This window comes from Talpa europaea (assembly GCF_964194135.1).
Source record: "Talpa europaea genome assembly, chromosome: 6".
Lineage (NCBI taxonomy): Eukaryota > Metazoa > Chordata > Mammalia > Eulipotyphla > Talpidae > Talpa > Talpa europaea.
The window spans coordinates 41,082,501-41,106,288 of NC_140072.1; the positions used below are offsets into that span (position 1 = coordinate 41,082,501).

A 23,788-nucleotide genomic window follows, 5' to 3' on the forward strand; every position below is an offset into this window, starting at 1 on the left:
GGTAAAAAGGGGACAAAGGAGGAAAGGGATTCCCTGGAGGAGGAGCAAAGGTCTGGGGAGGGGGCAGAAGTGAGGTTGGGGCAAGTGGGGCCACCAGATGTGAATAAGGGAGGGGGGGGCTTGGGGAGGAGGGCTGGAGGCAGGAGCAGGGAAGGGAAGGGAGATGGTGACAGAGTGGGTTGGGCAGTCTCTGTCCACCCAAGGGGCTGGGGAAGGGGTCCCGAAAGGTCAAGAACAGGCTCCTCCTGGTGCTGCTACACTGCAGCTAGGATGAGGGACAGACACGTGGAGGTACCTGTGGGCTCTGGGGCTCAACAGAAGTTGAGTGTGTTTTTAAGGATGAATGAAGGATGTTCTGAGCAGAAGGGGACAGAAAAGGAACAGGGAAAATGGAGTCAGGTGATGATATGGGGGACAACTGGAGCCTGGACGCTGGCCTGGGCTCTGGCAGCAAGAGCAACGGAAGTCCTCTTGTCCAATCCAGGTCAATGGGAAGGCGGCAGATAGCCCTGGGCGGCAGCTAGCCACCAGCAAACACCCCTGTCATGGATTAAGAATGGAGCTGGTGAGGCGAAGACAGGGAGAGCAGGGCGCAGGCCCATCAGCCCTGCTGCAAGGAACCAACACCCAGACCCTGCCATGCCCCTCCCCTACCTGCCCCCGCCCCAGCACTTACCCACTCGCCCCTTAGAGCTTTAGGGAGGTGACCCGGGGGATGTGGAAGAGCTGAGTCTCCTCTGAGCTGGTGGAGCTGTGGTCTCGCGGAAAGAGAGCAAGTGAACACCCAGGCTCAGAACCTCCCACCCAGCACAGAGACAGACCCAGAGTCCTGATTTTCCTGCCAGGAAGCCGCCCAGGGTAGGAAGAGTCCCCAAATGCTATGCCTGGTGGATGTGTGGCAAGGATATGGGGCTGACACACAGCCCCTGGAGTTGTGACCGTGGAGCTCCTCAGAATGTGTGGCTCTTCATGGTTAGGCATGCACCTCCCCTGCCGGGGGGTAGGCAGGGTGTCTCATGATGGATGTGTCAGGGGACCGGGCCCAGAGACCCCTTTCTGGACCCTTGCTGCTTCCCAAGGTCCTAGCAGCCCTCTCACCTGAGGCGTTTCCGGATGGGACGGAAGTATTTGGAGGTCTTAACAGCAAAGATGATGCTGGGGATCAGGAAAAAGGTGCACCATGCCAGGCAGAACCAGAAGGCATTCTGGAATAGGTGACAGTGTGGGGTCAGCTTTCTGTAGCCAGGTATCAATGTCTGGACCCCCAGCTCCCCAAAGACTCAGTGAAGGGCCTGGGGGAACACTCAGAGCTGAGGCGAAGGACTGGGGTACAAGCCTGGGAGCAGGAGGCTAGCCTCACCTTATGACCTGCTCACACTGCCCCTCCCACAGAGGTCTCAATATCTGTGCACCCTGAGAAGCTTGGGGACACTCACCCAGGGGTCAGCCATCATGTCACACAGGATCACACGGCCATTGTCCAGAGCCCCGGAGAGGGGCTGGCAGGTGGCGATGCGCTGAGTCACCTGTGAAGTGACCATGAGGCAGGTACGTGTGGAGACACCCAGACCTCCATATTCAGATTGACAGGGGCACAGTCGTACACAGACACCTGGATGCGGGTGCACAGAGCGAGAACACACCGCACTACACACACGCATGCACGCACAGTCACACTCAAGGGTCCAAGGTGGGGGTGGACGCCAGGTTTGGGAGTTTGGGCTTAATCCTGAAGGTTTAGGGCAACACCAGGGCTTGGGGGGCAGAGAGAAGGAGCAAGGTGAATGGCTGGTACCACTGTGAGTTGGGTGACTGGTTGTTGCTCCGAGGCCAGGAGGGGTCTGAGTCCCCACTCACCTCCTCTCTCACCCAGGTCACATACTGGGAGAAGTAGCCCATCTCCCGAGACAGGAAACACTTGCTTTCCTGCAGGAAAGAACAGCGCTGGGCTGGGAGGAGTCCTGGGAAGCAGCACCCCCACCTCCCAATGCCTGGCACCATTAGAACGGCCAAGCTGGCTTTCCTGGGTAGCCATGGTGAGGTGACAGAGCTGGGGGAGAAGCCTGGGAGGGAGCTCTGTGTGCCTTAGTCCCTCCACCTACCTATGGATCTAAGGAAGCCCACGTCCCCTGTCCCACCCCCACTCACATTCCTCAGGACACGGTTGGCCCAGGAAGGCAGCTCTCCTTTCAGGTAAGCAACAGTGTCCAGGACACGTGAAGTGTTCACCTGGGGGAGAGGGGCTCTAGTCAGTGCCTTTCTCAGTCAAGGAACTCTCACACACTCACTCATCCATCCATTCATTCATTCAACTTACAATACACAGCATCCTCAGCTTAGATCCTAAGGACATAGAGCCAAGGATGGTGGTCCTCAAGTACCCACCCACCCACTCACCTCCAACCTCTTCCCACTCTCACTCTCGACCTCCAATGGGACCTGGCAGTGCAGATGTGATTCAAAGCCAGCTGGGCCCACACTGCCTCCTCCCTCTGCTTCTCCCCTGCTCCACTCCACCCTCCCCATCCCAGCAGCCACCTGGAGATGTGGGGCAGAGGTTGCCAGGGTCCTGACACTGAGGTTGAGCTTAGCCTGCAGAGAAGAGATGAAGGCTGGTCAGGTGAGGATTTGGGGCGGGAGGGAAAGTTCGAAGTGCTGCCCTCCTCTTTTAGGCCCCACTCTGCCCCCTAGTCCCTGGGTCTCCAAACTTACCACAAGGTTCTGCTGGGTGAGGACCTTCTCCTGATAGAGGCTTCTGAGCCTTCGGGCCTCCTCCTGCAGCTGCTGCTGTAGCACAGAATTGTCCTGAGGGAAGAAAGAGATGAGAATGGCACCCTGCCCGGGACAGGACAGCCTTTGCCAACACATCTTCACCGAGCTGTTCAGCCAGACATGTGGAAGGATGGTGGAACACGCAGGCTGAGAGGCAGAAAACCAAGGCACCTTAAGCTCCTGGTTCTGATAAGTGTTTGTGGAGACTTAGCCCACCTTCTAGGCCCACCCCTAGTTTGCTTGGTGCCTCTAAGTCAGCCACAAAACCTCTCTGAGCTGCAATGGTATCTACTGAAATGGAGGTGTGCTCTTTGCTTTACCATCATAAAGGGTTTGTATGAGGTCAATGCAATGTCTAAAAGTGAACTTTTTAAACTCTAAAGATTTATACAGGCAAAATGCCATTTTTTCCCAGTAGTTTTTAGCTTCTAGAGGAAACTGTCATAGCCTCTGATCCATCACAATGTCTTCATAGGATCTGCCCAGCAGATTTTGCAGTGTATATTTAGAGGCCCAAAGATATTGCAAATGACCTGTCCAAGGTCACACAACTAATTGGTGACAAAGCTTTAGTCAAAACTGACACTGCAACACCCTTAAACACCCTTAAACTGCCCTGTCTTGACCCTCACCCTCTCCCCAATTGAAGTACTGCCACCCCCTCCCGCCTCCCAGGCCTTTCTCTGACGCCTGCCTGCCCCATGGGGTCACTGATCCCTTCTCACTTGGGTCTGGGCCAGTCTTTGCAGCTCCTGGGCCAGCTTCTTCATATCAGTGTTCACCACAGGCTTCTGGATCTGCAGGCCAACAGGAGATGTCAAGAGGAATGAAGCCCAGCAACCCCAGCCCCTGGATCCCTGTCTTTTCAAAGCTACCCCACATTACTTAGCCGCAAAAACCTCTCTGAGCTGCAATGGCATCTACTGAAATGGAGGTGTGCTCTTTGCTTTGCCATCAAAAGGGGTTGGTGTGAGGTCAATGCAATGCAAAGTCTAATGTGACACATCAGTCACAGTGGGCTTGACCTGAAATTGTGAAACACATCAGACAATGTCCAGACACCCTGTGGTGTAACTCAACAAAGAAGTGGCATGTTCCCACCAGCGCTCTGCACAGCAGAGGGTTCGGGACCACAAACAGTGACATAAGCTATAGGGTGGGGGCACTCCCAACAGGAAGAGGCCCCAGGGACATGTAGACGAGTGTAGGGAAGGTGGAAGGCTAGGAAAGGCGAGACACACCCCCAGCTCCTCTGTGGGCCCCTGTTCCTCTCTGAGCTGGCCTGAGGTGCCCACTGCTGACCTGAGCAAAGAAGCCAGGGTAGTGGATATTCTCCATGCCACTGCTTTTCAGGGCCTCCAGGTCTCGGCGGGCAGCTGGGCTCAGCAGGTCCAGACTCTGCACATTCACTTTAAGGCTCTGCACTTTCTGCCGCAATTTGGCAGCGTACTGCGAGGAAGAGGAAAGGTAGGGGCATTCCCAGAGCGACTCTCCCAGACAAGATGTTGCCAAACCCTCAGGGGGTCCTGTTCTAGAATCCCAGGGCCCTCACTCTGGACACGTACAGTCCCAGACTAGCTCCTGGCTGGCCTCTGCTCCCACGCCATCCACCCCACCTACCCCACCAGGACCTAGTTCTCCAGTACCTCCCTGGTGACTGGAGAGTGGCACAGACCTTCCCATGCCACCTCATTAAAAATAACTTTTCCGACCTCTTTATCACATCAGCTGTGTTGAGGCCTTCATAGCACCTGTCCTCTGAAATAAGCTTGACGGGAGCACACCTTGTCTGCCCATTCTGTGCCAAACCTCTCTGGAGCAGAGGCTCACACGTGGTGGGCACAAGTGGTGGATGAGTGAAAATGAACAAATGGAGGGCTGCACAGCTGAATGAATAGACACACCCGCATTTCCAAACAGACCGCGGTTTTAAAAAGGACTCTTGGCATTTTCCTAACTTTACTAGCAGAGCTTTAAAGGACATGAAATTCAGCGTCAGTGTTTAACAGATGTTTAAGAGAAACTTGGGCCAGACAAGAGCATTCACTTTCCTGAGGTTTTGCAGCCTTCCCTGTCCTGTGACACTGCCTTCTGCTGGAAGAGGCTGGGCCTCCTCTCTAAGGGAGATCTTGAAGCAGCATTTCAGGCATCAGTAGCAGATATGTTCTGGACAGGTTTGAAAGTGGGCGGAGGCCTGCTGGGCTGGTGCCCTGGAAAGCACACTTTATCTTATTTATGTCGGCATCATCAGCTCGTTATCATCTCCTTTGAGGACAAGTTCTTTGGAAGTCACATTTGGTATGTTGCTAAAGACATGGGGGACTGTCTGGTCCCTCTGAACCTGAAGTGCTAGCTGTCCAGACTTCCCTGCAAGCCGGCCCTTCCCCTCCAGGAACCAGGATTGAGACCACCTCATCACAACTCTCCCCGCCGTCACACACAAAGAACCATGGCTTCCAGCCAGACAGCACAGGGTCCATCTTGCCCAGGCCCCTACTTCAGCCTTCCCTGGCCAGCCTATACCCTTGGGGCTGTCTGTGGCCTAGCATTGGGCCTGCTCCAGGCCCCTCTCATTGGGTTAGAGACAACACTGGAGGAAGAGCAAGCTAAGGCATTCTACAAACTGTTTCAGGTAATGCAGTTGAAGGCTTGGAGCTAGGATTAAAATCTAGGCCATTTGGCTACACTACCCATAGGCTTCCAACTTTCAAAGGATTTGGAAGATTTCTGGAAAGGATGTAGAATCAGGAGTTAGCACGTTTTGGCGACTAAAGCAGATGGAAGAAATGTGAGTTTTCCTGGAATGTGCTTGGGAAGGGTTTCCTGGAGTCAAGGCAGCTCTCTTCCCACCTCACTTAGGAGAAGAGCGAGGCACGCAGGGAATGCTTTTTAGCTTCTCTACCCCCTCAGAAGAACCACATTCTCAAGGTATATCAACTCTTGTAAAATAGCTCATCCTTTTCTTTGTGCCAGGACTATCTCCAGCCAGCAAGGATAAATTTCTCCAGTTCTTCACACAAAGTTCCAGAAAGTATGTTAGGAGACAGGCACAGACAGGGTGGAACTGCCACCATCTTCTTACTGGCAGTGTGAGCAAGGGGCCTTAGTGAGCCCTTAGTACCCAACTCATCACCATCATTTTCATTGTCACGACTCACTCCCCAAACACCCCACTACCAATCATAGCACCCCAACCAATGCAAGTCCTTGGCCAGGACACACACCCCTAGTTCCCTCACTCACTGTCACCATACTTTCCTGCTACAATCACAACTATCAGGTTTTTCCTGAGTACAGGCTCAGTGTGGGCCATGCTCACATCTACCCACTCACATACCCTGGAACCTTCCCTGATCTCTAGCCCTAGGCCAGTCCCTGAGCCTTGCACCTGGGGCCTCTGCCCTCGGGTCACTTGATCACTCTTGCAGACTTCTCAGGTTCAAGGAGCTAGACCCCCCACAGAGGCAAGATCAAAGAATGGGAGACTTGCAGGAGGGGTCTCCACAGCCTTCTGGAAGGTTCTCACCTGGTTGATATCCAGGTGCTTCTCCAGGTCATAGGTGTCATTGAGCTGTAGGACCTTCCAGAGTGCGGCCCCTTCCCTGCACTGCCTGAAGAGGAACGATGGGCATTCAAAATGAATAAAAGGGATGGCAGGTAGGGGCTGACCTCACCCTAATGGGACATCCATCTTGGCCCCTCCTCATACCCAGCCCCCAGCCCAGGCTTCTCACTCACTGATAGGCCACTAAGATGCTGATGTTCTTCAAACCAAGAAGTTGGGTCAAGTTCATGGATGGAGGCAAGTTCCCTGGGGTATCTGCAAACTGGAGATGGGCAGGGAGAAATGGGTCTGGAGCAGGATGGAGGCAAAGTCATCCCATGTCCCATAGTCCCATGGCACCCCTCATAGTAGAGACCACCCTCCTGTGACTCTAGCCCAAACCGGCCTCTCCTGGACCCTAGCTACTGGTAGCACCTCTCCCCATGAATCTCTAGGAGGGGTGGTCAGCCTGGTCTTTAGCAGAGAGACTGAGCCAGCATCTTGGCTTCCCTGCTAGAAGTGCTAGGGAACCAGTGTTCCCAGATTATAGACCCAGCGTTAGGAAAGCAGAGGGGCTCAGGTCTAGGTGAAACCCCTCAGGGGGTCTGTGCTGGAGCCCAGGCAGCATATCAGGGACCCACAGGCACTCTCTCTAACTCTTTATTTATTAGCAGTTTTCTGTTTTTTTCCTCGGCCATCTCCACTGTTCCTGTCCCTCTCTCCCTCTTGCCCCACTTCCTTCCAATCCTCTTGCTCTGCCACATCTCCCTCTTCCTCCCTCTGGACCCTGGAGTGGGGCAGGCACACCTTGTAGAGCTCCCCGCTCTCCCAGCTCCGGCACACCAGAGTCTGCACGTTGCCGCCCACCAGGAAGGTGGCAAAGACCAGGAGGATGAGGGGTACAGCGAAGAGGAAACTGATGGCCACGCCCCTGAGGAAGGCAGAGGGCAGGGCTGAGACTCGGCAGAGGTGGCTGAGTGCCTTGGACCAGACTCTGTCCCCATCCACATGCTGGGACTGTCATTTTCAGAGACTCAGTCCCAGAGCACAGCCCTTTGGGGAGAGAAGCTCAGGGGCACAGCCTCCTGGGTACAAGGGAAAAGTGAGAAGTGCTGAGTGTCCCCACCTCATTCCCAACTCACCCTCATCCTATCACCAATGACTGGCCCTGCAGCCTAGAGAGGGCAGCTGTTCTGCTCATAGAATCAGGAGGGGCCCAGCTCCAGAGTTCAGTCCTCAACAGAGCCCCGTGGCATGGTCACCCAGCGAGGGCAGTAACCTAGAGGGTCTGAGCAAGACCAGTGCCTGGCCTAGAGGGTTTCTCACACTAGGGCTTGAAGCTTGGAGAGTGAAACATGGACTGATTTCTGGTTTAGTTCACTCTTTTGCCAGGCACCCTACATAACTAAATGTGGCCATCCTGGCCGTAGAGACCACTTAGCACAGGGATGGCAAAGGTTCTGCTTCTGCTGCCAACTCTTGTTGGTGGTGCTGCCTGGATGCTGGATTAAGAAGGATTCTGAGGCCTGATTGGGAAAGTGATCATTAAATCACTATAGTTGCCACTGATGGGGAACCTCTTCTTTATTTGCCATCCATGCTTGAGTTCAACCCTTTTAAACAGAGGAGAACACGGAAACCTAGATGGGTTGCCAATTTGCTTAGGCTATCTGGCAAACTGGTGCCAGAGAGAGAACTAGACCTGTAGCCACATTAGGAGCAAGAGGAATGTGGCCAGCCCAATGGGGAGAGAACCTTCCCTTCCCCCAGTCCTTCTTACACCATGAGGAAGCGGGCTCCAGCCTCTCCTTTGGCTTCTGAGTGGCTGGGGTCCTCTCTGGCAGACAGCCCCCAGATGCCCAGGTTGAGGCCTACCAGGTTACAGACCACCACAAGAAGGACCACGGAGCACAGCACACAACCCATAATCCACCTGCAACAGAGAAGGTGCAGTGTCACCAAGAAGGGAGCAACTGAGCACCCAGATGGGCTGGCACAGCACCTAGGGACTGGGTAGGGCCATGAAGCCAAAGCTGGGGCTTTAGAAGTGTTGTTGTGTGCATTTCCTAAGAACCCACTTTTCTTATGGGTTCCCCAGGCTTAGATCCCAAAAGTACGTGGCCAAGGGGGGACACAGAGGCCCAGGGGTCATGGTATAAATGGAAGTAGAGACTTAGTAGAACTAGGGCATGACGGGGACTGAACATTGGGCCCTGGGCAGCTGAGAGGTTGCACTGTCCACCCCACCTGTGAGGTTCCCAGGCACCTGTATTTCTCATATCTCTGCAACTCCTTCAGGTAGGGGCGGCTGCTCTGTTCTGCCTCCTCCAGTGCTTGGCTCCAGCGGGAGGCCCCCTCCCAGCCTGGAAACCCTTCGGCCAGTGTCCTCAGTCCTTCAGGCTGCTGCTTCACCACCTTCTTCAGCTCTGCCCAAAACAGCAGGGACTTAATAGATGGGAAAGGCACCCAGGGAGGAGATAGATGGGCAGGAAGAACATTTGGGATGCTCAGAGAGGAACACTGGCCGTCGAGGTCTAGCCAAGGAGCACGGCTTCCTCTCCCCTCCCACCGCCCCATTTCTCTCTCAACAAGCCTCTCTGGTAGAGAGGGGTGGCAATCGGCCTGGCCCTGTGCAGGGCCTCACCTTTGACCACATCAGCTGTCTGCAAGGCGGCCAGGAGCGGAAGGGCATTGAAGGTGCTGTTCTCCTGTCAGAAACAAATGCAGTTATGCCTCCTGCTCTCCACCTGGGGCCCCAGCTTCAGGCACCCTGTAGTCATCAGGCCCAGAGGGAGGGCATCCCTGTAGTGCTGCCAGCTCAGGAAATCAGAAGTAGACTTCCTTCTGTTCTCTTGGCCTATGGCTTCCTCTCCCCTCCCTCAGCCCAGCCTGACCCAACTCCCTAAAAACACTGTCCCTCAAAGGCACCTCCTTTCTCTCCCCTACCCCCACCTTGCCTAGCCTATTGGAGCAGACTGCCAGCAATCCTCTCATCTCGTTCACCCATGCTGCACATGACTGCCAGGTCTATTTCCCTAAAGTCCTGTTCCAACCTACTCTTCCAGCCTCAGCTTCTACTTCCTTCCTCCTGGAACCTTCCACTCAAGTTACCCAGCACAACTGACTCACCATTTCCCTAACTCTGGCATTTTCCAGGCCCTGGGTCACAGATGCTGACTCACACTGCACCCTCCCCCACGGCCCGTCTCCACCCACAAGAGCCTGCCTGTCCTTGGAGACCAGTTTGTGTGCTTGCTCCCTTGCCAGCACCTCTGGCTTCACCTCCCAGAGGGTCCTAGCTCTTTGCTTCACGCAGGTCTGCCTTCCCCACCAGTCCATGTGTACTCAGGACACAGCCCAGGATGCCTTGTGGCAGGGGAAGGCCTGGTTTGACCCAAGTCTTAGATTCTACTGGGTCCTACCCCAAAAAGGAGGAAACTGAGTGCCCAGATAAGTGCAGGAGAAATCAGATAGGCCAGGGCAGGCACATACCTCCTCGACCATGTCAGAGAAATTGGTTTTCGGGACACCCTGCAGACGATGCAGGACATCATCCACAGGGGGCACCTGGAAGGGGGGAGAGGCAAAGAAAATGTTCATGGAGAGGCCTGAGAGGGGCCCCCGGGGGAGGGTGGGGAGAGAGGCCTCTGATCCCTCCGTGTCCTCATGTGTAAAATGAGGGACCAGCACAGCCCTGGGTGGCAGTGAGAACTTAAGGGGCTAAGGTGCTTGAACCACACAGCATAGTGCATGCCCAGAACTCTTGCCCAGCCAGGATGGGCCTCTTAACCCAGGATGTATGAGGAGAGGGGCAGAGCAGACCATGGACAGGGATCAGGGCTGTGCCTCAGAAAACAAGAGAACACAGGCTGCCAGGGATTCCTGGGACGGCAGGCAGAGGCCCTCGGCTCCAAGAACCTGTCCTTCACCCGCACCTGGCTGAAGTCAGCTCCCAGCTCCAGGGTGTGGACCTGGCTCAGAGCCTCTGCACAGCCCTGGCAGCCAGTATCCTGCAGCAGGATGAGGAGGTGCTCCCGGCGCTCCCGGACAGCTGGCTCCAAGTCCCGCTGCCCCTGCCACAGCTCCACCAAGGTGGCGTTCAGGGCTCGGAGGTGGTCTGCAGAGATCTGCAGGGCTGAGAGACCCACATCCTGACTGAGCGGTTTCCATTGTTACTGGCATCCTCAGAGGCTTTGCAGGAGGCAGAACACCTTCCCCTCCCCCATATCCTGACTGAGCGATTTCCATTGTTACTGGCATCCTCAGAGGCTTTGCAGGAGGCAGAACACCTTCCCCTCCCCCAGTCAAAGGGATCTGCAGGTTATTAACCTTGGTAGTTATAATGGAAACTGCTCCAGGGCATGTTAAACCAGAACTTGGGCAGGGAGGCCACAGGAAGCAGGGATTCTGGGATAAAGCCCTGGGAAAGTCATGGGTGGGGCTTGCTGAGGTGGCACAAGAAATCATAACTGGATAAGGGCGGGGTCTGCCCCCAGGAGGACACATGCCGCACCCCACACCCACCCAGAATACTAGTCCCACTCACCCTGGCCCAAGCTGAGCACTGAGGCAAGAGCATGGTAGACAGTGCTCCCAAGCTGGGCGTGGATTGCGCGTCCGATGCTCAGGCCAGCACCTGGAGAGCACAGGGCAGTCTGCAGAGCTGCCCCCAGGAACCTGGGGCTCTCCTGCCACTGCCCATTCAGCCTTCCAGGACCCAGCACTTGGCTCCGTTGGGTGGACATCAGTTTCTTGGTCTTGCTGTAGAGGGGCTGCTGTGCTGCCCAGGTGGGCCTGTTCCCCCCTGCTTCTGTGTAGGTGTTCTCAGGTGGATCCCAGGGGAAGGGAAGAGAGAGACTCCCCAGGCAGTCTGAGCAGGGGACCACTGGGGCTGGCCAGCTTGTCAGTTAGCTGTATCCCTTACCATCTAGTTCCTCCAAGACTTGCCTCTGTGGAAGGGAGAACTGCTGTGCCACGGCCTGTAGCTCCTAGACAAACACAGAGCTGTGATGCTGCCCTTCCTTGTTACTGATAGCCCTGCTTCCACCCCTATCCTGGCCCCTCCACTTCCCACAGAGAGCTGGGTGTGCATCCTAAGGACACCTTGGAGCATTTGTGTATTACAGTGACTCTCCAGCAGGGGGCAATTGGGAGCATGTCGGAAGGGGCATCTTTTCTAATTTGCAGGCTAAGGGCTAATTTACAGGTCCCACTCCACTCCATTCTGCTCGGGTCTCCCGGGGTCACATGGGGGTGATGGATTCTGCTCACCTGAGGGACATCAGAGACCAAGCCCCGCAGGCTGAGTAGAGTCTCAGGCACAGCCTCGGCACTGGGGCCCATCTGCTTGTGCATGCGCTGGTTGGTGACAAAGGCACAGACCATGCCAATCCTGAGGGGGTGGGGGAAGAGGAAAGGGCTTGCAGGATGTCCCTGAGCACCTGGCACCTCAGTCCACCCCTCCCACCTGACCTGGGCGCCTCTCACAGCAGCACGAGGGTGGTCAGCAGCAGGAAAGTCATGAGGGTGCCTCGCTCACAGGCCATGGCCTTGTGCTCTGTCTTCACTCGGCCCCCACAGCGCCGGCGCCGGCGGCAGCAACAGAAACAGAGCCCAGCAGTAGGTACCATCAGGAGGTAGAGGCCAGCGATGACAGCACACACCACGTAGCCTGCCTCATACCGCACCACCTGCACCGGGCAGGGCAGCAAGGCATGGGAGGCTGTCCTGACCCCCATACCCAACCCTCTGCCCCAGACCCTGGTGGGGAGATCGCCCCAGTGGACAGAAGGGGGTGGGGAAATGCAAGTGGGCCAGCATTTTCCAGCATCTCACAAAACCAGCAGGTGCAGTGGGAGTCCTTAGGCTATTTGCCTCTTACAGAGGAGGAAATTGAAGTCCAGGGACGTTCAGGCTCACTGCAATACCCCCTCCCTCAATCCCCTCCCCCGTCCATGAATGGCAAAGCTGTGGTTTCCACACAGGTCTGCCAACTGCAGCCTCATGGAGGAGGGAAAAGGAGGCCTGAGACCCTACCCTAGAGGCCACCCATGCTGTTCTACTTCTGCCCTTCATTCTCACCCCTGAACTCCCTCCCCTGGACGCTCCCCAGGGCTCACCTCATCCACCTTCACAGAGGATGGCTCGTTCAGCAGGGACTTCACCAGCTCTGTGGAAAGAGTCAAGCGGGTGGAGCAGTGTGGAGGCAGTGGCTGCCTGCCCCTGTGTCCACCCCACTGCAGGCAAGGTTGGGCTCTGGGGAGAGGCTCCCCCTACCATACAGCACCCTTGGGGGAAAGCAGTGTCCAGATGCTGCTACAGGAGAGAGTGACTGAGGTGAGGACTGGTCCACCTGGGCCCAGCAGGTAAGCCTTGCAAGCTGTGGTTTGGTTAAAAGCAGGGACAGGCCTTGACCAGAAGTCCTTCCCCTCCAGGGGAAGGGAGAGGTCCTGCATCCCCTCCTGGCCCTTCCAACCCCAAGCAGCCCTGAAGGGGAGTAAATCTTAGCCAGGTCTTTGGGACCTTCTAATGTAATTTCCTCTACTTTAAGAGGAGAAACTAAGGCTCAGAAAGCAAAGTGTCTCCCCAAGGTCACACAAGAAGATCCTGGAGCCTAAACCAGGTGATGTCCCCGGGGCTTCTGGGAAGGGAGTCGAGGTTGGGGTATCCTGGGGACCCTGCCTCTGCAGTGCCTGTTGATAGAGCAGGCAGCCCCACAGTGGAGACGAGATAAGGGTGCTGGTTGGGGACCCAAAGCCTCTGGATGCAGGTCCTAGGAGGGGGCAACTCACCGGAGGGGAAGGGGTTGAGCTGCACCACGGAGAGGAAGCGGCGCACTGTGCTGTAGAGGGGGTCCAGGGGCCCTGGCTCCCGAACTCGAGGGGCCAGCCACCGGGCCTTAGCAGCAGGGGTGAATGCCAGGCGCTGGGCCGGGCCCAGGGACCCGCAATCCGCAGCTCCCGTCCCGGACAGACTCAGGGCCAGCCCCAGGCCCAGGCCCAGCAGGGGCGCCAGGACGCCCGGCTTGCTCGCCATGAGGTCGGCGGGTGGGCTGCGGGGCAAGCAGGAGCCGGGCTCAGGCGGCCGAGAGTGCAGGCGGAGCACAGGGCAGGCCGTGCATCCTTCAGCAGCCTCCTTCCCGCGGCTCTCAAAACCGGACCGACAGGTTTGGGTTCCCGAGCTACCTGTGCTCCCGCCGCGAGCGCTGGAAGGGTAGGGGAGGAGGCCTGGGGTAGGGGGGCAGGGCTTGGATCGGGCCCCTCCCTCAGAGGCCTGGGGTAGGTGGCTGGGCACCATCACCCCTCTCCAGATCCTCCTTAGACCCTCCTGAATAGGCCGCCTCAGAGCTGGGGAGGGGAGGCACTTCAGTAGCTCTGGATTATTTAGGATGGCCCAGTTTCAAATACTACATTCCATGCCCAGGGCCAGCAGCCCAATTTGAGGGCTGGGAAAACACAGATAGCAAGTGAAGCTCTGCCCAAAGGGTGGCAAGACCAGCCACACAAGCCCAGGAACCAGGCCCTCTCCCAGCTGCCTCTGGACCTGCTGTCTGTCCGCATGCCTGTGCCCACTGCCAGGTCAGCCTGGGGCAGAGCAGCGGCCAGGCTCTGCTAGAGTGGCTCTCAGAGGGAGCCTTTGGGATGCAGGGACCCTGCCTTTGGAGTCCTCTGGGAGGGTGAATCCCAGCAAAGATGTGCCCTTTGGCCCATTAGTGCCCTAGCCAGTCATCAGCTGAAAGAACTAATCAAGGATGTGCCCAGAGATGTGTCTACACACGTCTTTGTTTTGCAAATGGCTGTATGTCCAATACCCAGAGGGTGCCTGTGCCTGGCAGGTCCACGGGAAACTAAATGCATGGAGGATATTAATGCATCAGCATTACCCACAATACCAGAAGCAGTTTCAAAGGCCACCACAAGGAGTGGGTAAAATGAGTGTCTCACAGGACATACTCTACTCTGGTAGTCAATAAGGAAAATGATGTGGAAAAGACTCTTTGGACCTGAAAGGTACTCACAGTGCATTAACAAGTGCAAATGGCTGATTAACAAGCAGTACACCGAGTGAGGGCCCGGAATAGTGATCCTCTCCGGGGGAGTCGTGGGCGATTTTTAATTCTCTTTTGCTCATTTGTCCTTCCTAGTGTCTGCTCAACAAACACATGTCACTTGTTTTCAAAGAACAGAAGTTTGTGAGTGTCCATGGCAGCCCCCTCCCCCAAGATTGAGAGCTCCAGAGGGAGGGGCTGATCTCTTGCCCTGACCCCCAAGTTCAAGCCTGGTTTGCAAGGTGGGAGAGCGGCCCAGGGGTTTATGGCTGCTCATGAGGATTCAGCAGTAAACAAGGGACTTAAGTTTGAGTCGAGGCTGGGCCTGGAATTGAGTCATTGCTCTTCCCATGGCTGCCCCCAGTTTTCACACAGTCAGGGGACAAGCGCACACAGTCACAGAAGGAATGGTCCAGTTAATAACGGGGTGCAGGCAGGAAACGGACTTCATTAAAGGGTGACTCATAGATGAGGATCAGGGTTGCAGCAAGGAATGGACCGGGGTGCTGTGGCACCTTGGGTCCAGAGGCAGCACTGGCCCTCGTGACTCTGGAGAGAGGCCTTGGATCACTGTGCCCCGTGATCATGCCAAAAAGCTTAAAGCAGACTGTGTCTACCTCGCCCCATCCCACACCCTTCCTATCTGACTCAGCTGAGCCTGGCACCTGCAGGGTCACTTGTGCTGGGGTACCTTGGCCCCCTGAAGACCTCTATCAGGAAGGGCTGATCTCCCCAGGGTCCACCTGCTCCTCCTCTTTCTCTTCCTCCTCTGTGAGCTGTTAGAAAGAATTACTGCCCTGGTGACCACTTGCTAATTTCCCCCCACCCCACCCTCAAGCAAGGTAGAAATAACCCTTTTCCAGCCTGATATAATCCACCTGTGGAGCGATTAGAACCTTCCATTTAGTGTTTTTTCCTTGTTTCTTTTCTTTCTTTTTTCTTCTTTTTTGTTCTTTTCTTTTCTTTCTTTTTTTTTTTTTTTTTTGTATTTCTGACTTGGATGCACTGGTGACAGGGAATTAAAGTCTTTACTGCTCAGGGAGGACTAGAAATGCTTGGGGCCTTGGGAAATGAGCAACCCGGGGCCCCGGATCTTTTCTCCTCCACCCCATTTTTCTCTTCTCAACTACCTTCACTAAGGCAATCAGTTGCTACTGTTAGTGTTTTTATAAGGGTCTATAATAAAATCACTGTACTTTGAAGGTGAGGTTCCCCCCAAGAAAAGACAATACATATCAAACCTCTTCCTTAGCCTGGGGTGGGAAAGTTGATAAAGATACTGAATCTGCCTATTTGACAGTGTTGAGGCACAGAAGAAGGGACTTTCCAGACCAGTGGCCCCAGCGGGATCCTGATGGAGCAATCTTATCAGATCAGCCCAACAGCCCAGCCTCTGGGAATGCAGATGGGGCCTGTGGCCAACACTGGCTCTGAGCTGGGGAGATGAAACTGCTGCTGTAATTGAAGTCCTTGGAGGCACAGGCCAAGTGGTCTATGGGCACTGGGCTGGCGGGGCAGGAAGGATGCTCTTGCAGCTGCTGCTAAGGGCGTGGGGCCAGCAAGCAGCAGGACCGTGGGCTTCTGGAGTGAGGAAGCTGGTTCAAGGCTGGTGCTGTCCTGCCTCTCCTGGAGTTTATTAGCACCTTTCTGCACATCCTGTCTCCTGGGGCCTCTCTCTCTCCTGGAAATTGTTTGGTTGACCTGGGCTAAGCTGTCCCTGATTACCTTGGGAACACTTGCCTGGGCCACTTTCCCACCCCTGACCCACACACTCCCAGAAGTCTGATGGTCCCCAAATCCCACAGCCCTGAGGTGGAGAGAGGGTATGGAGGTGGAGGCCTAGGCGAAGGGAGGGATGCTGCCCTTCACAGAGCAGCTGGGCCCCAGGATGCCAGGTTCCTGGCTGCCTTGTGTGCCACCCTGCAGGAACAGGAAGCAGCCCAGCAGTTCTCAAGAAAACAGCAGGGGAGAGCGCTGGTTCTTCTTGCTGGCCTCAGGTGTCCCTGCTGTGTCCTGGAAATGGGTCATAAACCAACCTGAGGGGACAAAGATCCACTTATCAGATCCCAGAGATTAGAGCGAGGCTGGTGTCCTAGTCAGCAGTCTTTTGATGGCAAAAGTCAAAAACTCATTCAGGTACAGAAGGATTTGTACATTTTCGTAGAATTCTGGGGCATGTGAGGAGCCCAAGCATAGGAAATGAAGTACTCAGAGGCCAGAATGGGAAAGCCAAATGCCCAGATCTCAGTGCCCAGTGCCCAGAGCTCAGTCCCAGATGGCTTCTCTGGGTCTCTCCCCACTGCACACTAGCAAGGATTCTCAGCAGGCCAGCTTCTCTGCATCCAAGGGGATAGAAGGCCATCTGGCCACCCTGGGTCTACCCACTCTCTCAGGCCACATTCTGAACCTAGTGGGAACAAGCTGACAGAGCCAGCCTCGGCAGCATCCCCAGGCCAGCCAGCCCACAGCCACAGCCTTCCCTGCTACAGTCATGGCTGCCGAGGCCACCATGGAGGCTGGTGAGTATGTGGGGCCTCTGAGCAGGAAATAACATCTGAAAGAGGCTGTCACAGATGTGGGAGCAGATAGCCTGTTCAAAATGCCATCAAATGTCCAAACCACCCAATGGGTATCATTCTGAGCAGATTTTGGGTGAGAATGCCACGAAAGGGGAAGGGGTGTCTTGGTGGGGATGTTTTGGACAATTTCCTCTCCCAGAAACCAGCACCATCCACTCCTTGTCCCTCATTTCTGCATCCAGCACCATCCTAAAGAGAAACTTAATTTCCTAATTTGCTTCCCCAAGCCCTTCCCCAGGGGAGTCCATGGTGCTCCCCTGGCAATTCCCTGCAGTGCTCTGAGGGTTCTCCGTTACAGTCCCCTCTGTCCTGTCCTGCACACACGATGCTCCTCCTAATGCCCTCTTCCTCTTCCTCCCACTTGCTATGCTTCTTTTAAGACTTGGCTCAGGGGTCATCTTCTCTAGGAGGTCGCCTGACTCCTCCCTTTGGCAGAATTTGGGATCCCTTCAGGTTGCTTCCCTATAACCTGCTCATTAGTCTGCCTCCCCCACACACAGGTTGGACAGCTGGCTGACCCTTTGACCTATATATTTTGAACTGCCCATCCACTTCATGTGGATTTTTTTTTCCTACCCTCAGTTTCTGTGTGTCAGTTGGTTAAATCCATGGATGTGGAACCTGCAGATACCGAGGGCTGACTCTAAGGGACTTGCGCTTTCGAGGATTTGGGGGTTTGCAGAGATCCTGAAACCAATCCCCCACCGATACCAAGAGATCACTATGTTTACTTTTGGTGGGAGTCAAAGTTATACACAGGATTTTCAACTATGTAGGGGTGTGGGATGTGGGCAGGTGTCTCTGACCCCCATGTTGTTCAAGGGTCAACTGTATTTACTCACCAACACATCATCCTCAGCCCTGAGCACAGAACCTGGCATGCCCAATATGCTCCATAAATGCTTGCCTTGACTTGAGGACAGTGGATTTCAAAATGTTTAAAAATAAACTATGTTCTCTCAGCCAGAGTCTTAAAAATGAATACAAAATATTGCATTCTGCATTGCAATGCATCATCTTGAACATTATTCCAGAATAGATGGGAGAGGCCCCAAACTAAAATTCTGTGTGTGCAGAGCGGTGTGAACCTGGTGAGGAAGGAACGGGGTGGGCTGAGGTGGGGGAAGAAGGAGGCTCTTTGATGAGCAGCACATCCCTGGGAGCATCTTCATGGCCTTGCCAAGCAGTAAGGCCAGGCACAGCCCAGAGAGACCTTGGGAAGCACATGGGGTTTCAGCAGAGAATTTGCATGCCTCTGTGACAGCTGCTTCAGGCACATCCGTGGACAGGCCACCTGGCACAGCCTAGAAGGCAGCCAGTAAGTCGGGGACTCAGGCAGGCAGCTCTGTCAGGGGTGGTCAGGGTCAGGAGGGCAGACAGAAATGGTTGTGTCTGGCTTTCTGTGGCAGGGCGAGCTTCTAGAAGAAGCAGCCCAGTACTGAGCCGATTTTCCAAAAAGACTTGCTGGAAGAAAGCTTCTGGTTGCTTAAGACTTTAGTTTTGGTTGCCCAGGCTCCCTGTGCAGGTTCTACATCCCCTGCTTGGCCAGATGAGTCCCCTGGCCAGAGGGTCAATGTCATCAGACTTGCTGGTGTCCATGTCAGTTGGGAGGACAACGCCTCTGACCTGAGTCAGACCTTCTCCAGAAACCTGGTATTCTCTTCCTCATTAACCATAGACTTATCATTGGCCTTCTCTCCAAGGTCAGGGCCTAGGCCACCTCTGACATTGACATCGGCTCCCCCTCACCTTCTGGCACTTGTAGCCACGGTCCCTTGGGAAGAAGACAGAAGGCAGTCTGGTTTGCTGAACCTCAAGGCAATTTGACCTCGCACTGCCAGGAGTACCATGGGAACAGGCTCTGTTGTAACATCTTCTCCAGTCCAGCTCTTCTGATCACTTAAGTGAGATGGAAGGTTGTTGATGGGCCCTCTTTGGAGGTGCCATGACTTTTCTTCCTCTTGGTGGCTCATGAGACCACCACGGATCTGATTCTCGGGAACTCTGTCTGATGCCTGAGTATTCAGGTGCCCCGGAGCTCAGACAAAGTCTTAAATAGATGGACCTTCGGTTGCAGATCCAAGTGGCCCCACCCTTTGCCCCCTTGAGGTAACTCTGAGGACATGAAGGCTCCTCATCAGCAGAGGCCTGACAGATGATCCCCCACCCCTGTTATAACCAAGAACCTGAGCTGGGTGAAGCACAGAGGGTTGACAATGACACCTAACATCTAAAGGGACATTTTACATGGCCTGTCACCTGCTCAGCACCTACTATGCAAACCCCAGTGGAAGGTGCATGGTCCTTATGATAGAATGAGGACTCTGAAGAATCTTGATCCACTGGAATGGGGGGTTCGAGCCATAGCAGGAGATGGAGCCAGGAGAAATGTAACGGGCAATTCACGAACAGATTCCTAGATTCATAACTGTTTGTGGAAACAAAAAGACTGTAATGGAGTAGTTGACCACAGTTAACAAGAGTCAATAAAGAGACCAGACACCTAAGATGCCTCTGTAATGCTAGACGGCCCGAGAGGTCAAATGTTCCCCCACCGCCACCCCACAGAGGCCCAGTGCCATTGTCTCATGCTGCTCAGCCCTGCTCTGGAGCCCAATTCTCTACAGAGACAGGTGGGACCAGATAAGGCAGAGCAGAGCACTAAGACATGAGAGGCCACCTGTGTCCAGGACAGGAGCCATCGATGGTTGGGAGGAGGGCCAGGAGGTAGGGGAAGACCCTCTTGGCTTCTGGCTTGCAGTCAAGAGAACAGGCCTGAGAAGCTGGTTGCCCTGTCCCCTCCCACCATGCCTCTCCTGCATTCTCTGCTCCTCTACACCCTGGGCCCCCATGTCTCGTTCACAGCCTATGAAGGGTGGGAACTGGCATAGACCCGCCCTCCCAGGGGTCTACTTCTAGTGGTGTTTCCCCTTTTCATGCAGCTGGTGCCCTCCTCAGGCTGGTAATTAATGCATGAGTATTCCCCTTGACCATGGGAGAGGACATAGGAGCCACTCTAATACTTGAGTTCAACAGGCACCCCTTCACCCTACCGCTGGCCCCTCAGAAGCATGCCCACAGTGGCACATCCCAGAATGCTGTGCCTAGGAAGAAACTGGATAGTTGCTTTTCTGGCCTCTTTGAAAGGGAAGGCCTTTCCTCTCAGGGAGGTTTATGATGAAAACCTCACCCCCATCTCATGAGACCAGGTCAACTTCAAGGTGAGGGTCTCACTGTTGACAGTGTCACGTGCACTTGTGAACAAAGTTTGTGGAAACGGGTATCGTGAGACATAAAATATGGACCTGCTCCCCCAGGGGCAATAGTGTGAGGGCACGAATCATGCATCAGGGAGCAGTATGAAGCTGGGAGGGCCTCTGAATCACAGCCCCACACAAGGACAGTGGTAAAACCATCCATCTTCCTGATAAGATCTTCAGTTTGGAGAGCTGTTTTTTGAGGGGTATAAAGGAGCTGTCTTTGGATCAGTAATTTTGCTGCTCAGTCAACAAGAAAGAAGAGGGCAAGAGCAGAGAGGATGACTTTCACACAGCTGAGGGGATTTCAGGGGATTCCACCAGGCTGCCAGTACCTGGACCTCACCTCACTAAATGTGACCTCTAGCAGTGGGTTCAGGCATATGCAGGTTTTGTGGGCTCCCAGGGGTTCTGATGGCTTGGGTGAGCCTAGAGCCATTGCCCTGGGAAACCCTCAGTCCCCTGCTCAGAGCAGGCTTTATCCAGGAGGGCAGGGCTGCCCCAGCTCACATGCTTCTGAAGTTTCCTGCAGGAACATCTGGAGGAGGCATCAGGAGTCCATTCCTGACTGTGGCTATCTTGAACCTCACTTCCCCACCCACCATAGGCAGGCAGGTGCCACTATGACCTCAAGCACCAGATCAATACAGATCCCAGGGGGCTTTAGGGTAGGATGGGGAGAGGGCAGTGTCACTCAGCTGTTCACAGGGTCTGGGGAATCAGTCTGGTAGCAGGGAGGAGCCTGGGTTGCAGACTAGCCCCAGAAACACCTCTTTGGAAGCTTTTAATTAGTTGCAGGCCAGTTGGGATTGGAAAGTAACATCTGCCCCCAAAATGTTTGGAGATGTAGAGAACTCCCTGCCAAGGTCCAGCAGCCTGTGGGGTGCCCTGGGAGACTTTGGGGGGTGAGTGAGTCCATACAGAGCTTCTAAAGATGGGCTAATGTGCTGACAGGAAAATAGACAAGGTGCCCAAAGTATGGCAGGTCCTCACCTCACTCTAGCTGGCCTGTTTAAAGGCAGAGAATGGTGAGGAAAGGACTTTGAAGTTAAAGTGACAAGTGACATCGGGGTAGTGACCTCCAAGTGCAGTGAGCAATGGAACAGTGTTTCCCAAATGCAGCAGACAGTGGGAAGTGCCTCCCAATGCAAAATCAAGTAGAACAGAATGCAAAGTGGAGGCTTCCAATTACAGAGGAGAGCAGATCGGTGCACTGGAAATGCAGGAGACATCAGTGACCTCCAAATGCAGGGTGAAGAGCTCTAGTGCCTCTAAGTATGGAGGGCAGCAGGCAGTGCCCGACCCAGGTGGGTGGAGCATGGCAGCTGTGCCCGACAGCAGGACGGGCACTCCCACAGAACATAAGAGCACCAGTAACATCAAGCACAAAGGGTTGTGGGAGCACTGTCTCCAAGCACATGTGTGCGGATCAGCACCTTCCGAATTCCCAGAGGGATACTGTCTCCAAATGCAGAGGACAGTGGAGCTATGCCATCCAAAATCATTGCAGTGCCTTCAAAAGATAGTATAGGGTACCATTTCAATGCAGATGATGGGTGAGCATCAACTTCCAAATGGAGAGGTTAGAGGAGCAGGGGTCTGAAACTGTAAAGACCAGGGTAGCAGTGATTCCACAGGAGAAGACAGGGGAATCAGGCCTCTAAATGAAGAAGGCGGTGGAGCTGTGCCTTCCAAATGCAGGGGACACAGAGCAACACGTGCTAAGCCACAGATTAAGCAAACAGCTTCAAAATGCAGAGGACTTTGGAGCAGGACTTCCTAATACACAGGAGAGTGGGTTAGCGACTTCCAAATGCACAAGAGGGAGAAGCAGTGTGCTTCAAAACAGGATAGCGTGGATCAAGTACCTTCCAAAGGTAGGGCTGCATAAGCTTCCCCCTGAATTCTACTGTATACTGAACGATCATTTAAGTGGCCTAAGGATGACAACTTTACACCCAAAGGACCTAAAAATTCAGAACAGAAGGACCTAAAAATGTTAATATATTCTGCATACTCTTTGTGGGAGTTACTGGAGGTTGTTCTCCCTTAAAATAAGGGGACACCGCTAAGAATGAGAAAGATACAGGGATAGGGAAACAGAGGAGTCACTCCTGGGGGGGACACTGAGGTGCCTCAGAGCGACAGGTGTTCAGCAGAGCTGGGATGACCCAGGTCACACGAGAGTGGGAGAAAAGTAGCGTGTGTGTGTACGTGTGTGTGCATGTGTGCGTGCATGCGTGTGTGCATGCGTAGAGGAGGGGACACTTCTTTCCTCTATTGCAGGTGTCTGATGGAGGATTTGGAAGTAATTAAGCCTGTGTGTCCAGCAAAGTATCAAGCAAGGAAGCTGTAGAGCGTGACTGAGGAAGGGGGTGCCATCATCCCTCGTACACAGGTTAGACCTGGACCCAGACTTAACCTTGCATAGGGCTATTTTGGTGTGATGAGAAACAACAAAGGGATGTGGCATGAAAGAGTTCAATTTTAATGTCTCATAATAGCAACTTGATAAGCAATGTCCACCGTTTGTAAATCTAGATAGAGCAGCATAAGCACATTTTGAATAAGTGTGGAGGTCACTGCAGAACAGAGAAGCAAGAGAGAGAGGTGCACTGGGGCAGAGCAGCAGAGTAGGGTTGGGCTGATTCTGAGTAGGACCCCTTGTACCCTGTTTTAGTTTTTAAACATGTGCCTGTGTTATTTGACAAAAGTTTAGTATGTTAAATAAAGGTCATCTGCTCTTCGATTCCTTTTCTATCATTGTGGAAACACCCAGCCTGATCCAGCCCCATCTCCTGGAGCCCGAGGCTGACTGCATTTCTAGCCTCCCTTGCATTTGGGTTACTGTTGCCATGCGGGTGGACAGGCCGTAAGCAGAGGTAAAGAGTGTTTCTTTCTGGCGATAACACAGCAAGTCAGGTGAGGCCCCATCACCCCCTTCCCTGGGCTCCAACATTGCACATTCAGATGACTATGTTACGGAATTCATCAACCTGAACCCCGGGACATTCACAGAGCTGCCAAACCCAGCAATCCCCATCTCACCCCCATACATACACCCAACCTGGCCAGCATCAGACATGGATTAGAGTAAAAAGTAAGTCTTTTTTTTTTTCAAGATTCATTCATCTAGGGCCTGCCTGGTGGCACCAGGAGTTAAGACGCAACCTATGAAGCTCTCTGCAGCCACTGCAGCACGAGTTCGATCCCTGGCCAGGGAGCTACCCACATGGCGCAGCAGACCTCTCCTGACTCGCCCACTGCTCCTCTCAGCAGTGTACTTTAGTCAATCTGCCTGTTCTGATTCCCACTCTGTCTCTGGTGAATCCTCTCACCCCTCCCCCCACCCCGTATCTCTGACCTGTACCCCAGTTCTTGTTTGCATAAATAAATAAATCTTTAAAAAAAATTCATTCATCTATGTATACAAGATCTGGGGTACAGGCCAGAGGTGCGAGGGGTGAAAGGATTCACCAGAGACAGAGGGGAACAGAACAGGCAGATTGACTGAAACACACTGCTGAGGGGAACAGCAAGCAAGTCAGGAGAAGTCTGCTGCGCCATGTGGGCTGGCTGGAGATCAAAC

At 54.3% G+C, this 23,788-nt stretch overlaps 1 protein-coding gene across 1 annotated transcript; it reads right to left on the minus strand.

The window, feature by feature from the left end:
• Positions 1-687: 687 nt before the first annotated feature.
• Positions 688-13,351, minus strand: PROM2 (prominin 2; the record flags this gene model as incomplete). The annotated part of the gene is made up of 23 exons (XM_084235763.1): positions 688-751; positions 1,099-1,205; positions 1,437-1,526; positions 1,858-1,926; positions 2,149-2,229; positions 2,539-2,592; positions 2,713-2,805; positions 3,498-3,569; positions 4,075-4,221; positions 6,299-6,383; positions 6,511-6,599; positions 7,124-7,247; positions 8,097-8,249; positions 8,583-8,742; positions 8,961-9,024; positions 9,809-9,883; positions 10,252-10,451; positions 10,863-10,952; positions 11,241-11,304; positions 11,588-11,708; positions 11,804-12,006; positions 12,436-12,485; positions 13,108-13,351. The coding sequence occupies 23 exons, from the start codon at positions 13,349-13,351 to the stop codon at positions 688-690; spliced, it is 2,499 nt and encodes an 832-aa protein (XP_084091889.1).
• Positions 13,352-23,788: the final 10,437 nt, after the last annotated feature.